We start from the raw sequence: 19,518 nt of genomic DNA on the forward strand, positions 1-19,518 counted from the left end.
ACTCAGAACAAAACAATTTTATTAAAGTACTTCACAAAGAATGATTAAATAATTCCTGCATTTCTTTAATTAGAAAAAATATTTAATTCAAACAAACTTCTATTTTGGTATAATTTCATATGTTTGCCAGTTAAGAACAGAAGGAAAAAATCATGTAGTAGTTTCTAACACCTGGAAGCTGCACTGGAGGAAAAATTTATGTATTTTTGTTTTCTTTGGTTGGCATGCTGGACTCTTCTCTTTCAGTTCTTTTAAATGCATTGTGTGCAAAATTTAAATTTTATTCAGTGTTTAAAAATCTAAATTCCTGGAATCACACAATTTAAGACTAGGAAGAGACTTTTAGATAACTAATATAATTATTTATATATTTATAAACCAATTTGGGGCAGCTAGGTGGCCCAGTGGATAGAATGCTGTACCTGGGGGGTCAGGAAGACTCATTTTCCCAAGTCCAACTGTAGTCTCAGACACTTAGAAGCTGTAGAACCCTGGTCAAATCTTTTAAAACCTATTTGCCTCAGAAGGAAATGGCAAAGCACTCTAATATCTTTGCCAAGAAAACCCCAAATTGGAGTGTCATGAAAAGTTGCACATGACTAAAAGTAGCTAAACAAAAATAATTTACACACACATACACACACACTTATATACATACATTCATGTATTTCCCTTTAATATTACTTCTACTGTTGGAAACCACCATTTTCTTAAATACCATAGCATGTTATTCCAAACCTAATTTCAGACTTCTTTATTCATACACATTATATTCAGGACCATAAAATATCAAATGGATTCTGCTAGGTTTTGGGGGAATGTAACAATTCATTAATTTTAATTAATGTTAGCAAGTTGATCTATTTTTTTTACTGTGGCCATTTGCTTACTGTCACTGAGACTTCCTCCTCTTCCTAACCCCTTATGGGGGGGAGGGGAAGGTTCCCTTAAACTTCTAAAAGTGGTTTAAGACTTTTACTACTTCTCAGTAGGAATTGATGTCTGGGGTGAATGTCAGAAATTAGCAAGGAGAGAAACACTTGTTTTAATTTACATACCTACAATCCATTCCACAAAAAACTTACTAAGTGACTGCTGTGATAGGCCCTGGAAAAAATACAAACTCATCCTCTGACTGATTTTTAAAACCCTTCCTAACTCTGTCCTTTCCCACTCTTTTAGAGTTATCACATCTTACTCTACATATTCTGTGATCCAGTGATATTAGCCTCCTGGTTGTTCCTTGCACAAGACATTACATCTGAGCCTTTTCACTAGCTGTTTGCCCATGATTGGAATGATCCTTCTTCATTTCTGCCTTCTGGTTTCCTTCAAGACTTGGTTAAACCCCATCTTCTGTGAGAAGTCTTTTCCTTGTGTCCTTTCATGCCAATGTGATTTTCCCACTGAGATTATCCCTAACTGACCTTGTATGTAATCTTGTTAGTATGTAGTATTGGACTCTAAGCTCCTTGAGGGCAGATTTTTTATGTATCACCAATGCTTGGTATTATAACTGTCCATATATCTCAGACTTCTAATAAATGCTTTCTTAACTTGATTTGACTCATTCAACACTTTCATTTTACAGATGAGGAACCAAAGACTCAGAAGAAAAAAAATAATTTGCCCAGTGTACCACATTATTCACTGTACCACATTGTTAACCAACAAAGATAAGACATAGTTCTAGCTCTCATGGCATTAATAGCCTAAGAGTTGGGAAGGGAAGACACATATACAGTTAATTACAACATAATACATGAAAAGTAAAAAATAAAATAACAAAACAAAGAGTAATAATGATGATAATAGCTAAGATTTATATAATTTATATAGTTTATTGAAATTGTTTTCATTTGATCCTCACAAAAAACCTGAGAATTATATTCATCTTATAAATGAGGAAACTGAGGCAAACAGAGGTGATGTGACTTGCCCAGAGGTGAAGTGACTTGTCAACCATATAGAAGAATGTTGGAAAAGGTGTGGAAAACAGAAAATCTTTGGAGGACAAGGCAGCCAATTTGTAGCTGGAGCAAGTAGTGACAAGATAGGATAGGATAATAGGAGATATAGCTAACAAAGAATGGTGTGAGATTGAGGAGGACCTTGATCTGCAAATCAAGTAAAGAAGACTAACATTGTCTTGGTAGGCAATACATTCATTTTAAAAATTCTCCACTATGTTCCTGTGTTAGTTACAGTTGTTACAAAGACCAAAGTAACAAAGTCCCTACTATTGCAGCATTCACAATCTCACCTAGCGATAATGCATACATACAGAGAGGTGCATAGAAAACATGCAAAACAGATATAAGAAAATCTGAACAAATGGCAACTAGGGAGAAGAAAAAAGGGCTTCATTTAAAAGAGATGCTTGAGATAAAATTTGTGAGAAAATTAAGAGGTGGAGGGGAGCGTAAGAAGGGAATGTGTTTTAAGTTTTAGAGATAGTGCAAAGTCACACAATGAAATGCTATATGTGAGAAAATATAAGGCAGATAGTTTGAAGTGGAATAATGTGTAAGGTAGGCTGGGACAAAGTTGTAAGGAGCTTTACATGCCAAACAGAAAAATTAATATTTAATTATTAATTAATATTTAAAATGATATTTGATCTGAGAGATAATTGGGAATCATTGGGAGTTTAATGAAAAGAGTTATGATATAGTCAGACATAAACTTCAGAAAAACTACTTTGGTGACTGTGTAAAGGATAGGCTACAGATGGAAGAGAACTGAGATAGGGAAAAATCAGGAGCCTAGAACAACCAATACAGGTCATAGGTGGTGAAAGTCTGAACAAGAGTAGAATGTAGAGTTGAATAAAAGATAAAGGAAAAGATTTGGTAATTGAATAGATAAGTTGAGAAAAATGAAAGTGAGAAAAATGATGATTTCTAAGCAGCATTAAATCTATAAATATAGAAGAGAAGTCTGGCAGTTGTTCAAAAGATGGATTAAAGGAGGGAAAGAGTGGAGGAGGAAAATCTACATTTATATCTCACTGGTAGGCACAGAGAATAGAAAAATAACATTCCCAGTGTCTAAAGGGGGCAAACATAAAATAAACACTAGTGTTTAAAGTGGGTTATTAAAATGGTCAATTCAGAGCTCAAGTCAGAGCAAAAACATATGTCTGGTGGCTAAAGGGGTCAAATATAAAATAAATACCAGCACTTAAAAATGGGTTTTTAAATTGCTCAAGACAAAGCCCAAACCACAAATGTTCAATATTTTTAATTTGGCATATTAGAAGAACAAATATATAGCACTGGCTAAAATCCTCAGAAAATAATTTATCACCAAGAACAGATAATTTCTAAAACATAAGGCGACATGCCTAAGTCAAAAGTTCCTGTTTCCTAAGACTCTGGTCTTAATCAGATTCAAGTTCCTAATGAAACATTTTGAAATACAATCTTTTCTTCCATGATATTAACAGACCTATCTTTCTGAAGGGAATATTTCAGAGAAGTACAGGAAGACTGGTAGGAATCAAAGCAGAATTAAGTGAGCAGAATCAGGAGAATAATTTATACAATAATAACAATACCACAAAGACTCTGAAAGATTTAGGAATGCAGATCAACACAGCAATCAACAACAATTCCAGAGAACTCAAGATGGGACACGTTATCCATCTCCTGATAGAAAGACAATGGATTCAAGAATACAGATTGAGACCAAGATTTTTTTGGACAGGATTAATGCCAGAATTTGTTTTGTTTGACTATAAATCTATGAAAGAAGGATATGCTTTTCTTCCTTTTTCAACTGGCAATAGAGTGGGAGAAGAGAGACAGGGAAGGAGAGAACAGAACTGAAGTATTTGGAAAAAACCCACATTTATAGAAATTGAAAGAAAAATAGTCAAGATATCACTACAAAGTCTCTAAGAAGGCATTATGCTGCTCTTTGTGAATTGAGAAATATAGAGCAGTTCAGATGTAGATGTCAATATTTGTAGAAACATCTGAAACTGTTACACACACACACACACACACACACACACACACACACACACACACACACACAAAGGAATATAAACTAGTTGAATTCACTGGGTTTATGAGCTTAAGCCTGAAAGTGGTTGTAATGTAATCTCTAAATTACTTTTAGGTATGGCAACAGAAAAAGTTAATAAAATGATACATTTGGTATATCTAAGATCACTTGATACAAGACTCCTTTTAACCAGAAAGAACAGAAATAGAAAACAGTGGTTTCCATGATGTATTCTTCCAACATCATGAACAATGGTTCTTTGCTCATTGTGATACTTTAAGATGTATCGGGTACAATTTTCTTTTATTATCTGCTTCTGATTGGAATCTATATTATCTTGGAATACAATGGACATTTCAAAGGCAGAAACAAAACAAAGAAAGTTATCAACTTTAAGGAAAATGGTATCTTTTTGTGAATGTAAAAGGTTTTCTGGAAAAGATGGGCAACAATTGTAAAAAGTGAAAAATTATCTTACAGTTATTTTTGAAAAAAACCTACATATGAATTTGAAAATACCAATATACCTAATATATCTCCCACAAATAAAATGAAAGTACATTTAAGGAAAAAACACAAACACCTCTTCTTAATCAGGATAGGTTAATTGTAGAAGATGGTCCAAAGAATGAGAACAGAGAGATAATAAATTAATAAAAAATATTTATTTGCTGACTGACACAATAACATTATCCTTGTGAAAAATTTACTGTTTTAACAGAAATGCTTAAAAATTAGGACCTGTTGGATCATGAAGTTGCTTGATAGAAAATTACAGAAATGACTTCATAAAAAGTATCTATTTCCTACTAAAAAAAAATCCTTCAAAGGAACATAAATTAAAGAATAAACAATAGAAAACAATTTCTATATTAGTCTTCCAAAATAAAAGAGAAGAACTCTGTATTAGAATTCATAATGGTCCAGTTACTGGAGGGGAAATAGTTTTTATTCACCAAGGATATCTTTATCTTAAACAAATTAAAACTATCTTAAAATTATCCATAGAAAAGTAACAAAAAAACAAACAAACATACTCTACCACTGTGCAGTTCTACTCCATAGAATTCTAGTGTTCGGGCAATGTTAATAAAACAGGATTCTGCTTCAGATTGCTTGAGGCCACTAGAGAAAACAAAAATAAAAAAGAACCTTAATGAGAAGGGAAAAGTGTAATTCAATAAGCAGACAAAATTGATATTGTGGAAATGATGAACTGAATTTTTCTTAAAATCAACCAATTTTGGTAATCATCTTTGCATGGTTGTTACATACCTCAATTTTAAAGTGATTAAAATTACAAAAGAAAGTAAAAATTCTATTAAAATGAAATGATCAATTTCATCCCCTTACCACGATCTTGACTTTCTCTACCTCTTCTGCAAATAAATAATCCATATCATTTACTGGTCCATCAATATTGAATTACAATTACCTCTTTCTTTTTACTTATTTGAAGTTTCAAATTTTAAAATTCATTTTTAGTCTTTATTCCTAGAAAATTCCAACATTAGAACTCCCAAAGGCAATGTTACACAGAGAACAGTCTTAGAAATTCTGAGAAAGATATGTATTTTGAAGTCTCCTTTTATAAGCTCTTTTTAATGAGCTGGTCCCTGCTTTCAGCTTTTGGTTTAATCTGGCCTAAAACTGAGCAACTGCATATAGAGAAGAAATGTTTAATCATGCTTCCTTTTAAAATAGTGAAAAGAAGGGATTCTTCAATTTATATTCCATTTAATATGTATTTTAGAAGATTATAGTTATCAGAATAATTTTAAAGAAGACTTAGAGGTTAACCATAAAAAGGGGAGAAAAACACACACCCAGACAAAGACACCCACAAAAATACAAACACAGACATGCATACAGACATACAGACACACAGACACACAGAGACACAGTCACACACACACACACACACACACACACACACACACACACACCTGGGATTTTATTCATGTACTAAGGTTCAAACGTTCTATAATGAACAACTCCATAGCTTATAGACCTCAAAATCTGTCTGGAACATTGAGAAGATAACTGACATGTTCATATAGTTTATCAGAGGCAGAATTTAAATTCAGAAATGTTCTGACTTGAAGGCCCATCTTTTGTTCACCATGACAGGCTGTGTCTCATTTAAATGAGTACTTATTTATTTTAATAGACTTGTGATTTCATTTAGTAGAAAATAAACTCCTTCCCAACCAATCCTGAAAGAAACTGGCAACTCAGAGAGTGGGTTAAAAAAAAGTCACAACTAGGGTCACATAGTCAATATGTGTTTGTCAGAGACAAGGGTTCAAAACCCAAGTCTTCCCGATTGTAATTTCTATAAGGGCAAGGACTCTTAAAAAAATTTCTACTTCTAACCCTCCTGTTGGCATATAATACATGTTTAATAAATGTTTATTAATTAATTGATTGAATAGTCACTAAATATACTTCTTTTCCATATGTGTACAAATATATGCTAATGGGGTGAAATTTATTACATAGTATAATATTTTGGATGTCCCTTATTTTTGCTTGACAGTATCTTATACACTGGGGTTTTTTTAGTTTCTGAAAGAATATTTTGTAATTTTAAATAACTATAAAAGAGTATAATTTTTGTAACTTTAACTTCATGACCAATCTATAATTTGTTTCTTTTTGCAGGAAAATAATTCCCAATTATACCAATATTGCCTGAGGAAAACGTAACCGCTTTTCAATGATACCCTTTACAAATAAAATCATAATATCAATTTTATCCTGTTATCATTATTATTCCTAGGATTCACACAATGAGGGAAAAATTCTGTTTTTTTTTAAATCACTAGAAGCAGGAATGATTTTAAAATGTACATAAAACTATTATTCAGAATTGTAGGTGACTGAGGATAGCAAATGATAAGTAACATATTGTATCCGAAAGCCCTGATGGGAAAAAAAGTAGGTATAGGGAAAAGGTTTACAAATGTGGTAACAGGGATGTTTAGAGGTTTTTTGGGGGGGATTGGATAGGGTATGTTTTGATCATGAGGGAAAATGGCAGAAAGAATTACTATTTTTTTTCTGTTGGATTTCATAAAATGCACCTAGTTATTATACCCAGGCACTAACTCTAGGACTCATTTTAAAAATATATCAAAAGTGATATCTTTACTTTAATAAGAACAAACAACTAGATATAAACTTATGGAAAAAGCTGAACTCATGTTGGATGGACCAAGATATGATCAAAGCCTCAAGCCAAAACTCAGGAAAACATATGATCTAGGAAGAATGAGAGAAGACCCAAATACCAGAGTAATTTATCAAAGTGATAGAAGGTACTTATGAATATACAACATATTCTCATTTCTAAATGTTTGCTTCATATTTAGAATTCTAAATTTCAAATCTTAAGATTTGAAAAAGATACCAATGTTCACTTAGTCCAACCTCTCAGTTAATAAAGAGATTCCTGAATCCACACTCTGCTTGAACCATCTATTGAAGAAATAACTCCCTAATGAGAAAGCCATTCCATTAAAAAAAACTTCTAAGTGAAAGTCTTTTTTCCTTATATTAGTCTATTTTTCCTAATAAGTCTCAGAATAAATTCTACCCACTAGGAGATTGTAAATGCAAATAGATATAAAAGGTTAAGTTCCCATACTATTTTAATTTTAAATTATATCATAAAAATATTCTTTTAAAATTCTATATAATTTTAGTAGTTTTTTAATAGAAAAGTAAATAATAATGCCTAAATTTTGAGCTCAATGCTTTGAGATTCATGATCTTGTGGTTGGGGAAAGTTTAAATTATTGGACTGATGATACCTTAATTTAACATTAGCTTCGAGATGGTGGCAAGGGTAGTGATGAGAAACTAACCAATCTCCCAAATGGAATTCTCGCCAATGAAAACAAACCCTTAACTTGTTAATGATTTTAATTAAATACTAAAAAATATATAGGGAAACTGAAAGCCTTTCTCAAAAGTTTCCCATAAGGCAGTAAAGAGAAAAATCCAGTTTCAAATTAATTTTAATTAGAAATGTAGAAAACTAGAGGATCTTTTGAAATACAATTTTGAGTAAAAGGAGTAATTTTTAAAAGGCAATAATAAATATGAGAGGTGGCACAGAAAAGTGGAAAGAGAACTGTCTTCGGAATCAAGAGGAAACCAGGGTTCAAGTTCAACCTTTCAGTGCTTTAGGCAACTCCAAGTTTTTAGGTTATAGAGAAGGTGCTAATCTGCCTTGGTGGAGGCAGTTCTGTCTGAAAGTTCTCCATGCCAAAGAAATCATAGGTCCTACCCTTATCTTTAGTAATAAAAATGCATTGTGAAGTTATATTTTAAATCAGTTAGCTAGTAGAATAAAAGCTGAATAATATTTTTTCCTTTAAATGAAATGCACTACTCTATTAAAAGGAGAGGTATTCAAACATCATGCTTCAGAAATTCTCATAAAATGAGAGATAAATTATTTTAAGTTCCTATGCATTTTTTGCTAGTATTTTGGTTTTCCTTTTCTTCTTTAAATTGAGGACGTGGTATAATAGGTATTATATTTCTTGCCTTCTCAGTGGGTAGAGCTGGGGCAGGAAGAAGGGAAAGAATTCAGAAAAAAATTAAATTTTTTTTAACTAAACTGGGGAAATGGTAGGCAATTTTGTTGTTGTTGATCAGTTTCATCTGATTCTTCATGACCCCATTTGAGGTTTTCTTGGCAAAGATACTGGAGCAGTTTGTCATTGCTTTCTCCAACTCATTTTACATATGAGGAAACTAAGACAAATACAGTTAAATGATGTGCCCAGGTCTCACGGTTGGTTAAGTATCTGAGGCCAAATTTGAACTCAGGTCTTCCTGTCTCCAGCTCTGGCCTAGCATCCATCATACCACCTAACTACCTACTCAGAGTATTAGACTATGCAAATCTATCAATATGTTAAAACCACCCACCATCCTTTTAAAAAATTCCTGAGTCAGAAGTAAGATAAGATTATACAAATCACATTATAAAGTGCCTAAATACATCCAGAACTGAGTTATTAAAATAATGAATGATTCTGCTTTAGTCAGTTATTACCTGTGCTGTTCATGCAGTGATTCTACTCTGGTTACAAAGTCTTTATTCTGATCTGGTATAAACTGGCTATCGGAAAGATATCCTGAAAGATGCAGTGAAGAGTTATGGTCTCCAAAGTGAGCTATTAAGAAAAAAAAAGGGAGAGGGGGAATTAATGATTAATTTAATCTTTTATTCAAGGCAGTCTATACTAATAGAAGACAATAGCAATAGTCAGTTCTGTAAATGAGACTAACAAATGTTAGGAGGACTCCTTGGTCCTCCTATGCACACAATGAGGAATTCCCATCACAGCCGAGAGCCAGAATGACTTGAAGAAAGCTCCCCTTTGGACTATGTACTTTACTATGATCACTGCTGATAGGTGAATTGGATATCTTCATTGTATTTTACCACACACACACACACACACACACACACACACACACACAGTATAGTAGTTTAGTTTTAGATCTGGAGTTTAGACAAGTAAGAAATTTCCTTCAGAATAAAATGTCAGTATTATACACAAATACTGGCCTCAGACACTTAGTAACTGTGTGATCTTAGGCATTTCAGTCTATTTGTCTCAGTTTCCTTATCAGTAAAATGAGCTGGAGAAGGAAACAGCAAAGCCACTCCGATAGTTTTGTCAAGAAAACCCCAAATGGGTCACAAAGAGTCAGACATTACTGAAAACAACTAAACAAAAACAAATTATTCACGTATCTTTCTCCACATAACACATTACATAAATATGCATATACATATTATTATATAATATAGACTATATAATTATATATATATGTGTATGTATGTGTATATATGAGAGAGAAAGATATGATTCTAAGCTTGAAATCTCTATTGGGTGGAGGTCATTACTTTTATCATCTTTCTGGATTTTACTGCAACAATATCTTATCTACCCTTCTCTTCTTTGATCCCAACATAAGTGTTCTTCTATCTACATAGAAATTGATTTCCATAGAGGAGGGATGGCTTGTTGTTCTACAGGGCTTTGGTCTCTTCTTCTACTGCATCTGTTTCTTCTAAATAAGTTATTGCCCCTTTCAAGTGCCAGGAGAACCTATGGGAACTGTAGTACCAAGAGAGCTCTCTTCATTATATTATTCATCTTGGTCTTGCTTCCTTTGGGGCTCATCTTTGTCCTTCTCTGGAAGCACATACTATTCTTTTTTTTGCCAGGGTTATCTCCATTCCCTCTCAATTCTGACAATCCACAAGCATGTTTTGTGCTCTGCTTCTGTTCTCTTGCTAACCCATTCCTTTGTTATCTTCTTATGTTAAACTTCCATGATACATGATCCCTGTATGTGTGGACAGCAGACTATTTTATCCTTCTTGGGCTCAATGGGCCATGAATTCACTAAGTGTCAGAGCTAGTCTGTGCACTATTGAGAACAGTGGAACTTGAGGTCTCAAAAACAACTCAATGATGCCTGGATTAACCTTATATCATAGTATTTCAGAGGGCATCTAGGCCAACCCATATTAAAAAAAAAAATGCTCTTTACAACATATCCAACAAGTATGGCCATTCAACTTGTACCTGAAAGCCTTTAGTTATGGAGAACCATGTAGTATTAGAGGTTACAGTGTCAAGAGAGCATGATATAGTGACTAGGACACTGATTTTTAGAACCAAAAATATCTGGGTTCAAAGCCCTTCTTGTATAGTTATTTAATTATTGTGTGATCCAGAGAAAATCATTTAATCTCTCTCTGTCTCACTTTCCTTATCTGTAAAATGAGGGCACAGGACTCAATGGCCTCTAATTCCTTCTAGCACTGATTCTGGGTAAAGTGAGTAGAACCTGGAGAATACTAGTCACAGTAATAGTACTGCTACGCAATGATCGACTTTAAACTTAGCTCTTTTCAGCAATAAAACGATCCAAGACAATTACAACAGTCTCATAATGGAAAAGGCTACCCACATCCAAGAGAAAGAACTAGAGAGGAGAGAGGAGACAGAAAAATTTGGAACTCATAATCTTTCAAAAAAAATATTGAAAGCTTGTCTTTATGTATAATTGGAAAAAATAAAATACTATTAAAAAAGTTCCTTCTAGCTCTAAATCTATGACCAAAGATGTAACTCACTGCACTTTTAAATAGCTCTAATTGTCAAAAAAAATTCTTCTTTACACAGGTCCCAAATTTTAATCTTGGCAACCCCTATCCACTGTGCTCAGCTCTGCTATCTTGTTCTTCCAAGTAGAATAAGCCCAATCTCTCTTCAAAATGATAGCTCTTCAAATAACTGAAGATAATTATTATCTTATTTTAGATTTTTCCACTCGTTCCTTCAAATTTGGTCTTTATGTGGGGTTATTAAGATTATCCACAACTCTTATCCTTCTTGAGATGTCTAGAACAAATTTCCAGGAAACTTTATAGAGAAAGACAAGACAAACAATGAAATGCTCTCTTAGTTTCTACTACAATTGTAACCCAGATGATCAACTATGATTGATTGACTTAGCTCTCTTAGCAATAGAATGAACCAAGACAATTTTAAAAAACTCACAATAGAAAATTCTATCCACATCCAGAAAAAAAACTGGCGGAATCTGAATGATGATCAAAGAACACTATTTTCACTTTTTTTGTGGTCCCCCCCCCCTTTTGTTTGGAACCTAGGTAGCAGGTAACAACTGCAACCCAAACCTGGTCAATCAGTAGAACCCCTTTTATTTGTATTAGTTGCCTGGATGCTCATAAGAATCTAAACTATACCATAACAGGGGATTAAAAGAAAAGGGGGATGCACTGATTGGTTCATCAAAGCTTCAAATTGGCCCAAAGCAATGATAATGGAGGGTTGCCCCCTAGGTGGCCATCATATATGGTCTTTACCCTAGAAGAACTTCCCTCTGCTATGTGAGTTCATTTCCATTGAGTAAAAGGGCTTTTTTTTGTTTTTGTTGTGATATAATATTGTATCTCTTACCTAACTGGATTTCTCATGATTTGAGCCCAGACCTTCCATGTACCACAGCTCTTCTCCATCTTATCTATGTTCTTCCCCAAATGGGGTATCCAGAAGACCAGGGTAGTTTACAAAAGGACCATTACCTCTTATTACTAGAAGGTCTGCCTAGTCTAACAGGCTAAAAGTATACAAAGGTTTTTTTAAGTTTCTATACACCATGATCTCATATTGAGTTTTTTGTTTCCAAAAGCTCCCCTATCTGCTGTCTAAGCACTATTGCTATTGTTTAGTCATTTTTCTTTTTTTGTTTGTTTTTTAGGGGTTTTTTGCAAGGCAATGGGGTTAAGTAGCTTGCCCAAGGCCACACAGCTAGGCAATTATTAAGTGTCTGAGGCTGGATTTGAACTCAGGTACTCCTGACTCCAGGACCGGTACTCTATCCACTGTACCACCTAGCTGCCCCTGTTTAGTCATTTTTCAATCATGTCTAACTTATCATGATCCCATTTGGGGTTTTCTGAGCAAAGATAATGGAGTAACTTGTTATTTCCTTCTCCTGCAAATTTTATAGAATGAGAAAGCTAAAAGGGAAAGGGTGAAGTGGCTTGCCCAGAATCACAGAGCTGACAAGTATTTGAGATCACATCTGAACTCAGGTCTACCTGACTCCCCAAGTCTGGCACTCTATCCACTGTACTACTTAACTGCCCCATGCCCACTATGCACTTACTACCAATGTAACTACTTGCAAATTACTTAACCGTTGAGTCTTAGTTTTTACACCTGTAAAATGGAGATAAAACTGGCAATCATCTTAGAATTCTAAGTCCTACCAACCACCCAAACCCCATCACTCCCATCAATAAAGACATACATCTAATGTCTTTGATAGGACAAAAATATCTGCCCTCTTATTCCTTTCCCATGGGAAACATTTCCATCTTTTAAGGCCCAATTCATATGCCTCCTCCTCTATCTAATCCTCTACTCAATGTTTATATAGCCTTGTCCCACAGACCACTCATAAAATTGTTTTATAATTCTCTTTACATTATATAAATTATAATTATTTTTACCAGCATATTTCCCCAATCAGTCCACCAGCTGGGGTTTGGAGGTGGGAATAACTCTCTTGGGATATTTCTAAATGATAGTATTTCAATAGGTCAAAGAAACTTTCATTTCTTTTCACATATTACCAGATTTCAATTTAAAAAGATCATGCCAATGTGCAATTATGCCAGCAAACTCTTGATGTGGGTATGAGGCAGTAGAAATTAAAGTGGATCTGCATTTGGAGTGGGTGGCCTAAGGTTGAGTTATAGTTCTGCTATCTACATGACTACAGGCAAGGCCTTCAAACACTATTGTCCCAATATTCCAAAACAGAAATAGTTCAGAATTGGAATGAGTCTCAACAGTCAGCCCAATCTATAGCCACAGAGGAAGGAAGAACATCCTCAAAAAAGAATCAGTTTCCCATTTCAATAATTCTAATTACAAGAAATTATTCCTTATAGATTGGTACAAAAGAAACAGTAGTAAATGACTAATCTATTATTTAATTCAATCAAAAGACTCCAGCTTCTGGACTAAGAATTCACTATTTGACAAAAACTTCTGAGTAAACAGGAAAATAATATGGCAGAAATTAGGAACAGACTCTTATCTCATGACAAGGTCAAAATGGGTACAGGGTTTAGATATAAAGGGTGATGTCAAAAGCCAATTAGGAGAAGAATAGTCTAATTGTCTATGGAGACCTATGCAGAGGGGAAGAGTTTATGATCAAACAAGAGATAGAGAACATTATAAAATGCAAAATGCATAATTTTTATAACATTAAATTTAAAAGGGTTTGTACAAATAAACCAATGCAACTAAGATTAGAAGGAATACAAAAAGCTGAGAAATAATTTTCACAGCCAGTAATGAAGGACTCATTTCAAAAATACATATACTCTAAAATATATAAAAATATATAGAGAACTAAGTCAAATATAGAATATAAATCATTACCCAATTAATAAATGCTCAAAGGATATGAACAGGCAGTTTTCAGATAAAGAAATTTAAACTATCTACAGTCATATGAGAAAATACCCAAAATCATTGTTGATTAGAAAAATGCAAATTAAAACAACTCTGAGGTACAGGCTCACATTTATCTGATTGGTTAAAATTTTAAAAAAAGGAAAATGATTAATGTGGGAGGGGATGTGGGAAAAGTTGGTCACTAATGTATTGTTGGTGGAGTTGTCATCCAACCATTGTGGAGAGCTATTTGGAACTATGCTCAAAGGGCAATAAAACTGTATTCCCTTTGATTCAGCAATACCTCTACTAGGTCTATATTCCCAAAGAGAACATGCAAAAGGAGAAAGACCCATGTAGACAAAAGATATTTATAACATATATTTTAGAGTGGCAAAGAATTGAAAAATGAGAGGATACCCATTAGCTGAGGAATGGCTGAACAAGTTATTGTTTATGAATGTGATCGGGTGAGTTTCAGAAAAGCATGGAAAGATTTTCATGAACTGATGCTGAGTGAAGTGAGTAGAATCAGTAGAATATTAACAGCAGCACTGTGTGATGACCAACTATGATGGACTTAGCTTCTCTCAGCAGGTCAAGGCCAAGGACAACTCTAAAAGACTTATAATGGATAATGCAATTTACATCCAGAGGAAAAACTGTGGAGTTTGAATGAAGACCAAAGCATACTATTTTCAATTTTTAGAGACTGTTTTATGTATTTTTCTTTCTTCTCATGGGCTTTTTTCTCTTTAGTTCTGCTTCTTCTTTCACAACATGATTAATATGGGAAAATATTAAACATGACTGTACATGTATAACCTATTGTTGATTACTCATCGTGATGGGGAAGGGGGAGGGAGGTAGAAAAATGTGAAACTCAGAAGCTTTCAAAAAGATGAATGTTGAAAACTATTGCTGCATATAATTGAAAAATAAAATGATATTAAAAAAGAAAGTTATAAGCAAAAAGGACAGATTTTGGCTTTTGTCAGTCCTCTAAGACAGAACAAAATAAATCTAATGCTCCTGCTATTAAACATCCTTCAAGTACTTGAAAATATCAGCAATTGATTTTCCTTCTTCCCTGAAGTGTTTTTTGCTTCTTTACTTATAGGTTAAGAAATCCAGAACAAATTACAAAAAGGATAACCAGGCTATCTTCATTATCTGAAAGTACTGGGATTGGAAAGTTTGCTTTTACAGCATGGTTCTCAGTTCTCTGTCCAACCCAGACTCCTGTCCATAGCTATACCCCACTGACTTCCCTCTACCTTGTCAATGTCTGTTTTAAAATGTGACAGGACAGAAAACAGCCCCTGGTCCTAGAGATGAGCCTCATCTCACAGTAGCTTCTCATTACTATAGTACTATTGTTCTATAGTTCTATCTCGTCACATAATGAACATAATTATGAGACTGTATTTTGGGGGCTGCAAGGTGGAGCAGTGGATAGAGCACTGGCCCTGGAGTCAGGAGTACCTGAGTTCAAATCCGGCCTCCAACACTTAATAATTACCTAGTTGTGTGGCCTTGGGCAAGCCACTTAACCCCACTGCCTTGCAAAAAAACCTAAAAAAAAAAAGAGTGAAACTTTATTTTTCCCCCAACCATTATTCATATTCAATTCTTCATGATTCTATTTGGAGTTTTCTTGAGAAAGATACTGGGAATTATTTGTCATTTCCTTCTCCATCTCCTTCTACAGATGAGTAAACTGAGGCAAACAGGGTTAAGTGACCTGCTCAGGATCACACAGTTCATAGGTTTCAAGTGTCTGAACCCAGATGTGAACTCAGTTCCTCCTGACTCCAGGACCACTGCTCTATCCACTGAACCACCTAGCTGCCTCTCTTTTTTTCATAATATTTGATTCAAATCCAAGTTCAATCAGAAGAAAATCTAAGCTGATAGAGGACAGGATATATTTTGGCTTTGTCTTCATTTCTCAGTTCACTAGAAGACATGCATTGGAAGGTGCTTCAAAAATTTCTACAGAATTAAAAGTATCATATGATCTAGTTCCAAATTAGGTCTATAACTTTAAAATTAATGGAGCTATAATGTAGGGATCTGAGAGGTGATGAGTGTAGGGTGCAGAAAGAGAAAGGAAAGAACTTATTTTGCTTGATTATGCAGATCTGTTACAAGGAACTTTTCTCCCTCAGTAGAATGAGGGATCAGGGAAAGAAAAATAATTTTATTATATTTATATAATCTATGACATATAAATTTAATTTAAAATACTTTTTTTAAAAAAGGATAACACACATTTCCCTCAATTAATATCAAATAACCTGATACAAAAGAAACACCAAAACAGATCAACTGAGTGAAGAGGGCACGAAATTACTTGGTCAGTAATTACCTGGGTGTAGTTCTGAACAAGAATCTTATCTGTGAAAGCACAGACAATTCTTCCTCTATAGCAATATGTCTCATAAAGTTAAAAAAAAATTGATCACCAGCAGCAGGAGAGTCCTTCAAGGTTGGTATTTATAAGCCCAGATTAACTGCCTCCAATGAGAATGATTATTGATGAATACATAATTTTGTTCCCTTTTTATTTGTTCTTCCCTGAGGACATGTGGATGTTATACTTGTATTTTGCCAGCATAAATTATCCTATTAAATGATAATATATCAAATATCATTGATAATTAATGATAACTCATGGTACTTCTCAATGATAGGATTTCAGGAGATCAAAAGGTAATTTTTTTTGTTGTGACATCACATTATTAAATTGTAAAAAAAAAATAACACCAATTTGCAATTCTATCAAGAAAACTCTAAGTATATCTATTTTTCCAAATCCTGCCATATAATAATTGTGTACTCTTAGTTATTTCTCAACTTGATAAGTAGGAAGTGGCACACCAAAGCTGCTTTTTGTTAAATTTGTCATGGGTTTTGGTCATGAATTAGAATATTATTTTAAAAGCAATTATTTATGAGATATTCTCTGTTGTAAAATGTCTGATCATATCAATTGACCAAAGGTCACTTGGATACCTGAGTTTCTCAAATTTTAAACGTAATGATTTTATCAATTACATTTGCTGCAAATATTTTTCCACTTTTTATATTTTCTGTAAAACTTTATTTTTTATAATAAAATCATTCAGCCTAATAATTTTTATATATTCATTCATTAAAGATGATCTGCCCTCTAGGGTAGAGATAAACATTATTCTATCTTCTTTTTAATAGTTTTTTATATTCCTTTATATTTTTAAAAAAATTGTAATAACTTAGCTGGGAAATGATTTTGCTATATAGTGTGAGGCAAAGATATAAATTTATTTATTGCCATATTTTAGTCTGTGATCATAAATTTGTCAAATAATTAATATTTTCTCCAGCTGCTATCATGTTCTCCAAAGTAACACACTAATAATTTTTTACACATATTTGGTGCTATCTTTGGGATTCTCTTCCTTTCTACTTTTTTCTTTCTTTTTTTATTTTTTAAGGAAATTTAAAAAAATTTCTTTAATTTACACATTACTAAAATATTCTTGTTTAAGATTAAACATAATACCCTCTCTCCAACAAAAATATAAAACCTCATGAGAAATAAAGTAAAAGAGAAAAAAAAGTGTTTCAGTCTGTGTTCTGATACTATCAGCTCTGTCTCGGGTGGATGACATTCTTTATCATAAGTCCAACATAGAAGTTACTTCCATATTTTTCCATAGTTGCTGTTGCTGATTCTAATCCCCTCTATCCATTCCTCCCCACTAGCATCTATTATATTTTCTCTCTCCCTCTTCAAAAATGTGCTGTAGGATAGCTGAGTGGCACAGCAGACAAAGCACTGGCCCTGCAACCAAGAGGCCCTAAGCCTACATCTCACCCCAGAGACCCAGCAACCACCAGGCCCCATGGTCCTGGACAGGCCACCCAATCCCAGCATCTTGCAAAAAGTAAAAAAGAAAATGGGTTATATCTGACTATCCCCTCCTATAATCTACCCTCTTCTCTATCACCCACATCCCCCCTCCCCTCCCCCTGTCCCCCTTCTCTCCTTTTACTTCTAAATGTCTATACCCCATTGAGTGTGTATGCTGTTTCCTCTCTGAGCCAATTCCAATGAGAAGGAAGGCTCCCTCATTCTCCCTCACCTTCCCCATTTCCATTCCATTGCAAATGCTACATGAAATATCTTTTATATGAAATATCTTAGCCTATTCTACCTCTCCTTTCTCTTACTGCCTGTATATTTCCCTTTCACCCATTGTTCATTTTTACCATACATTATAATCTTCAAATTCAGCTCTCTCCTGTGTCTCATCTATAAAGCTCCTTCTACCTGCTCTATTAAATGAGAAGGTTCATATGAATATTATCAGTATCATCTTTCCATGCAGGAATACATGCAGGTCATCATCATCTTCAAGTCCCTCTTAATTTATTTATACTTCTCGTCCACCCTCTCTGTGCTTCACTTGAGTCCTGTCCTTGAAGGTCAAACTTTCTGTTCAGCCCTGGTCATTTCAACAGGAAATTCTCCTGTTTCACTGAAAGTCCATCTTTCCCCCGGAAGAGGATGTTCAGTTTTTCTGGGTAGCTGATGGTTGCATTCTGAGCTCTTTTGCCTTCCAGAATATTATATTCCAAGCTCTACGAGCCCTTAATGTAGATGCTGCTAAGTCCTAGGTAATTCTGACTGCCACTCCACAATATCTGAATTGTGTCCTTCTGGTTTCTTGCAATATTTTCTCTTTGACTTGGGAGTTCTAGAACTTGGCTATAATATTCTTGGGGTATTTTTGGATCTCTTTCTGGGGGAGATTGGTTGATTCTCTCAATTTCTATTTTCTCTCTGCTTCTAGGATATCAGGGCAATTTTCCTGTAGAAATTCTTTAAAAATGAGGTCAAGGTTCTTCTCCTGATCATGACTTTCAGGTAACCCAATAATTTTAAATTATCTTTCCTAGATCTGTTTTCCATATCAGTTGTTTTTTTCAATAAGATATTTCACATTTTCTTCTAGATTTTCATTCTTTTGGTGTTCAATTATTGTGTCTTGAGTTCTCACAAAGTCAACAGCTTCCTTTAGCTCCATTCTACACCTGAAGGATTTGTTTTCCTCAGAGAACTTTCTTATCTTCTTTTGCATCTGTCTAATTCTGCTTCTTTAAAGCATTCTTCTCTTCAATAACTTTTTGAACTGTTTTATCCATTTGACCTAAGCTAGTTTTTTTTTATTTTTTTAGATTTTTCAAGGCAATGGGGTTAAGTGGCTTGCCCAAGGCCACATGGCTAGGTAATTATTACGTGTCTGAGGCCGGATTTGAACTCAGGTACTCCTGACTCCAAGGCCAGTGCTCTATCCACTGCGCCACCTAGCCATCCCCTACTAAGCTAGTTTTTAACATGTTATTTTCTTCAGCATTTCTGGATCTCCTTGACTAAGCTGCTGGCTTTGTTTTCATGTTTTTTCTGCATCTCTTTCAT

The 19,518-nt window shown here is 34.2% G+C and overlaps 1 protein-coding gene across 10 annotated transcripts in view; it reads right to left on the reverse strand.

The window, feature by feature from the left end:
• The window catches only part of PTPN3 (protein tyrosine phosphatase non-receptor type 3), a 291,839-nt gene that overhangs the window by 102,686 nt on the left and 169,635 nt on the right, over nt 1-19,518 (reverse strand). For all 10 annotated transcript variants that reach the window (XM_074208223.1, XM_074208222.1, XM_074208224.1 and 7 more), the window contains 2 exons: nt 9,083-9,203; nt 5,049-5,136 (listed from right to left, as the gene is read on the reverse strand). In XM_074208223.1, the coding sequence (XP_074064324.1) occupies nt 5,049-5,136; nt 9,083-9,203 (209 nt within the window). The remainder of the gene's footprint in view (nt 1-5,048; nt 5,137-9,082; nt 9,204-19,518) is intronic.

This window comes from Macrotis lagotis, chromosome X, assembly GCF_037893015.1.
Source record: "Macrotis lagotis isolate mMagLag1 chromosome X, bilby.v1.9.chrom.fasta, whole genome shotgun sequence".
In the NCBI taxonomy this organism is placed as follows: domain Eukaryota; kingdom Metazoa; phylum Chordata; class Mammalia; order Peramelemorphia; family Peramelidae; genus Macrotis; species Macrotis lagotis.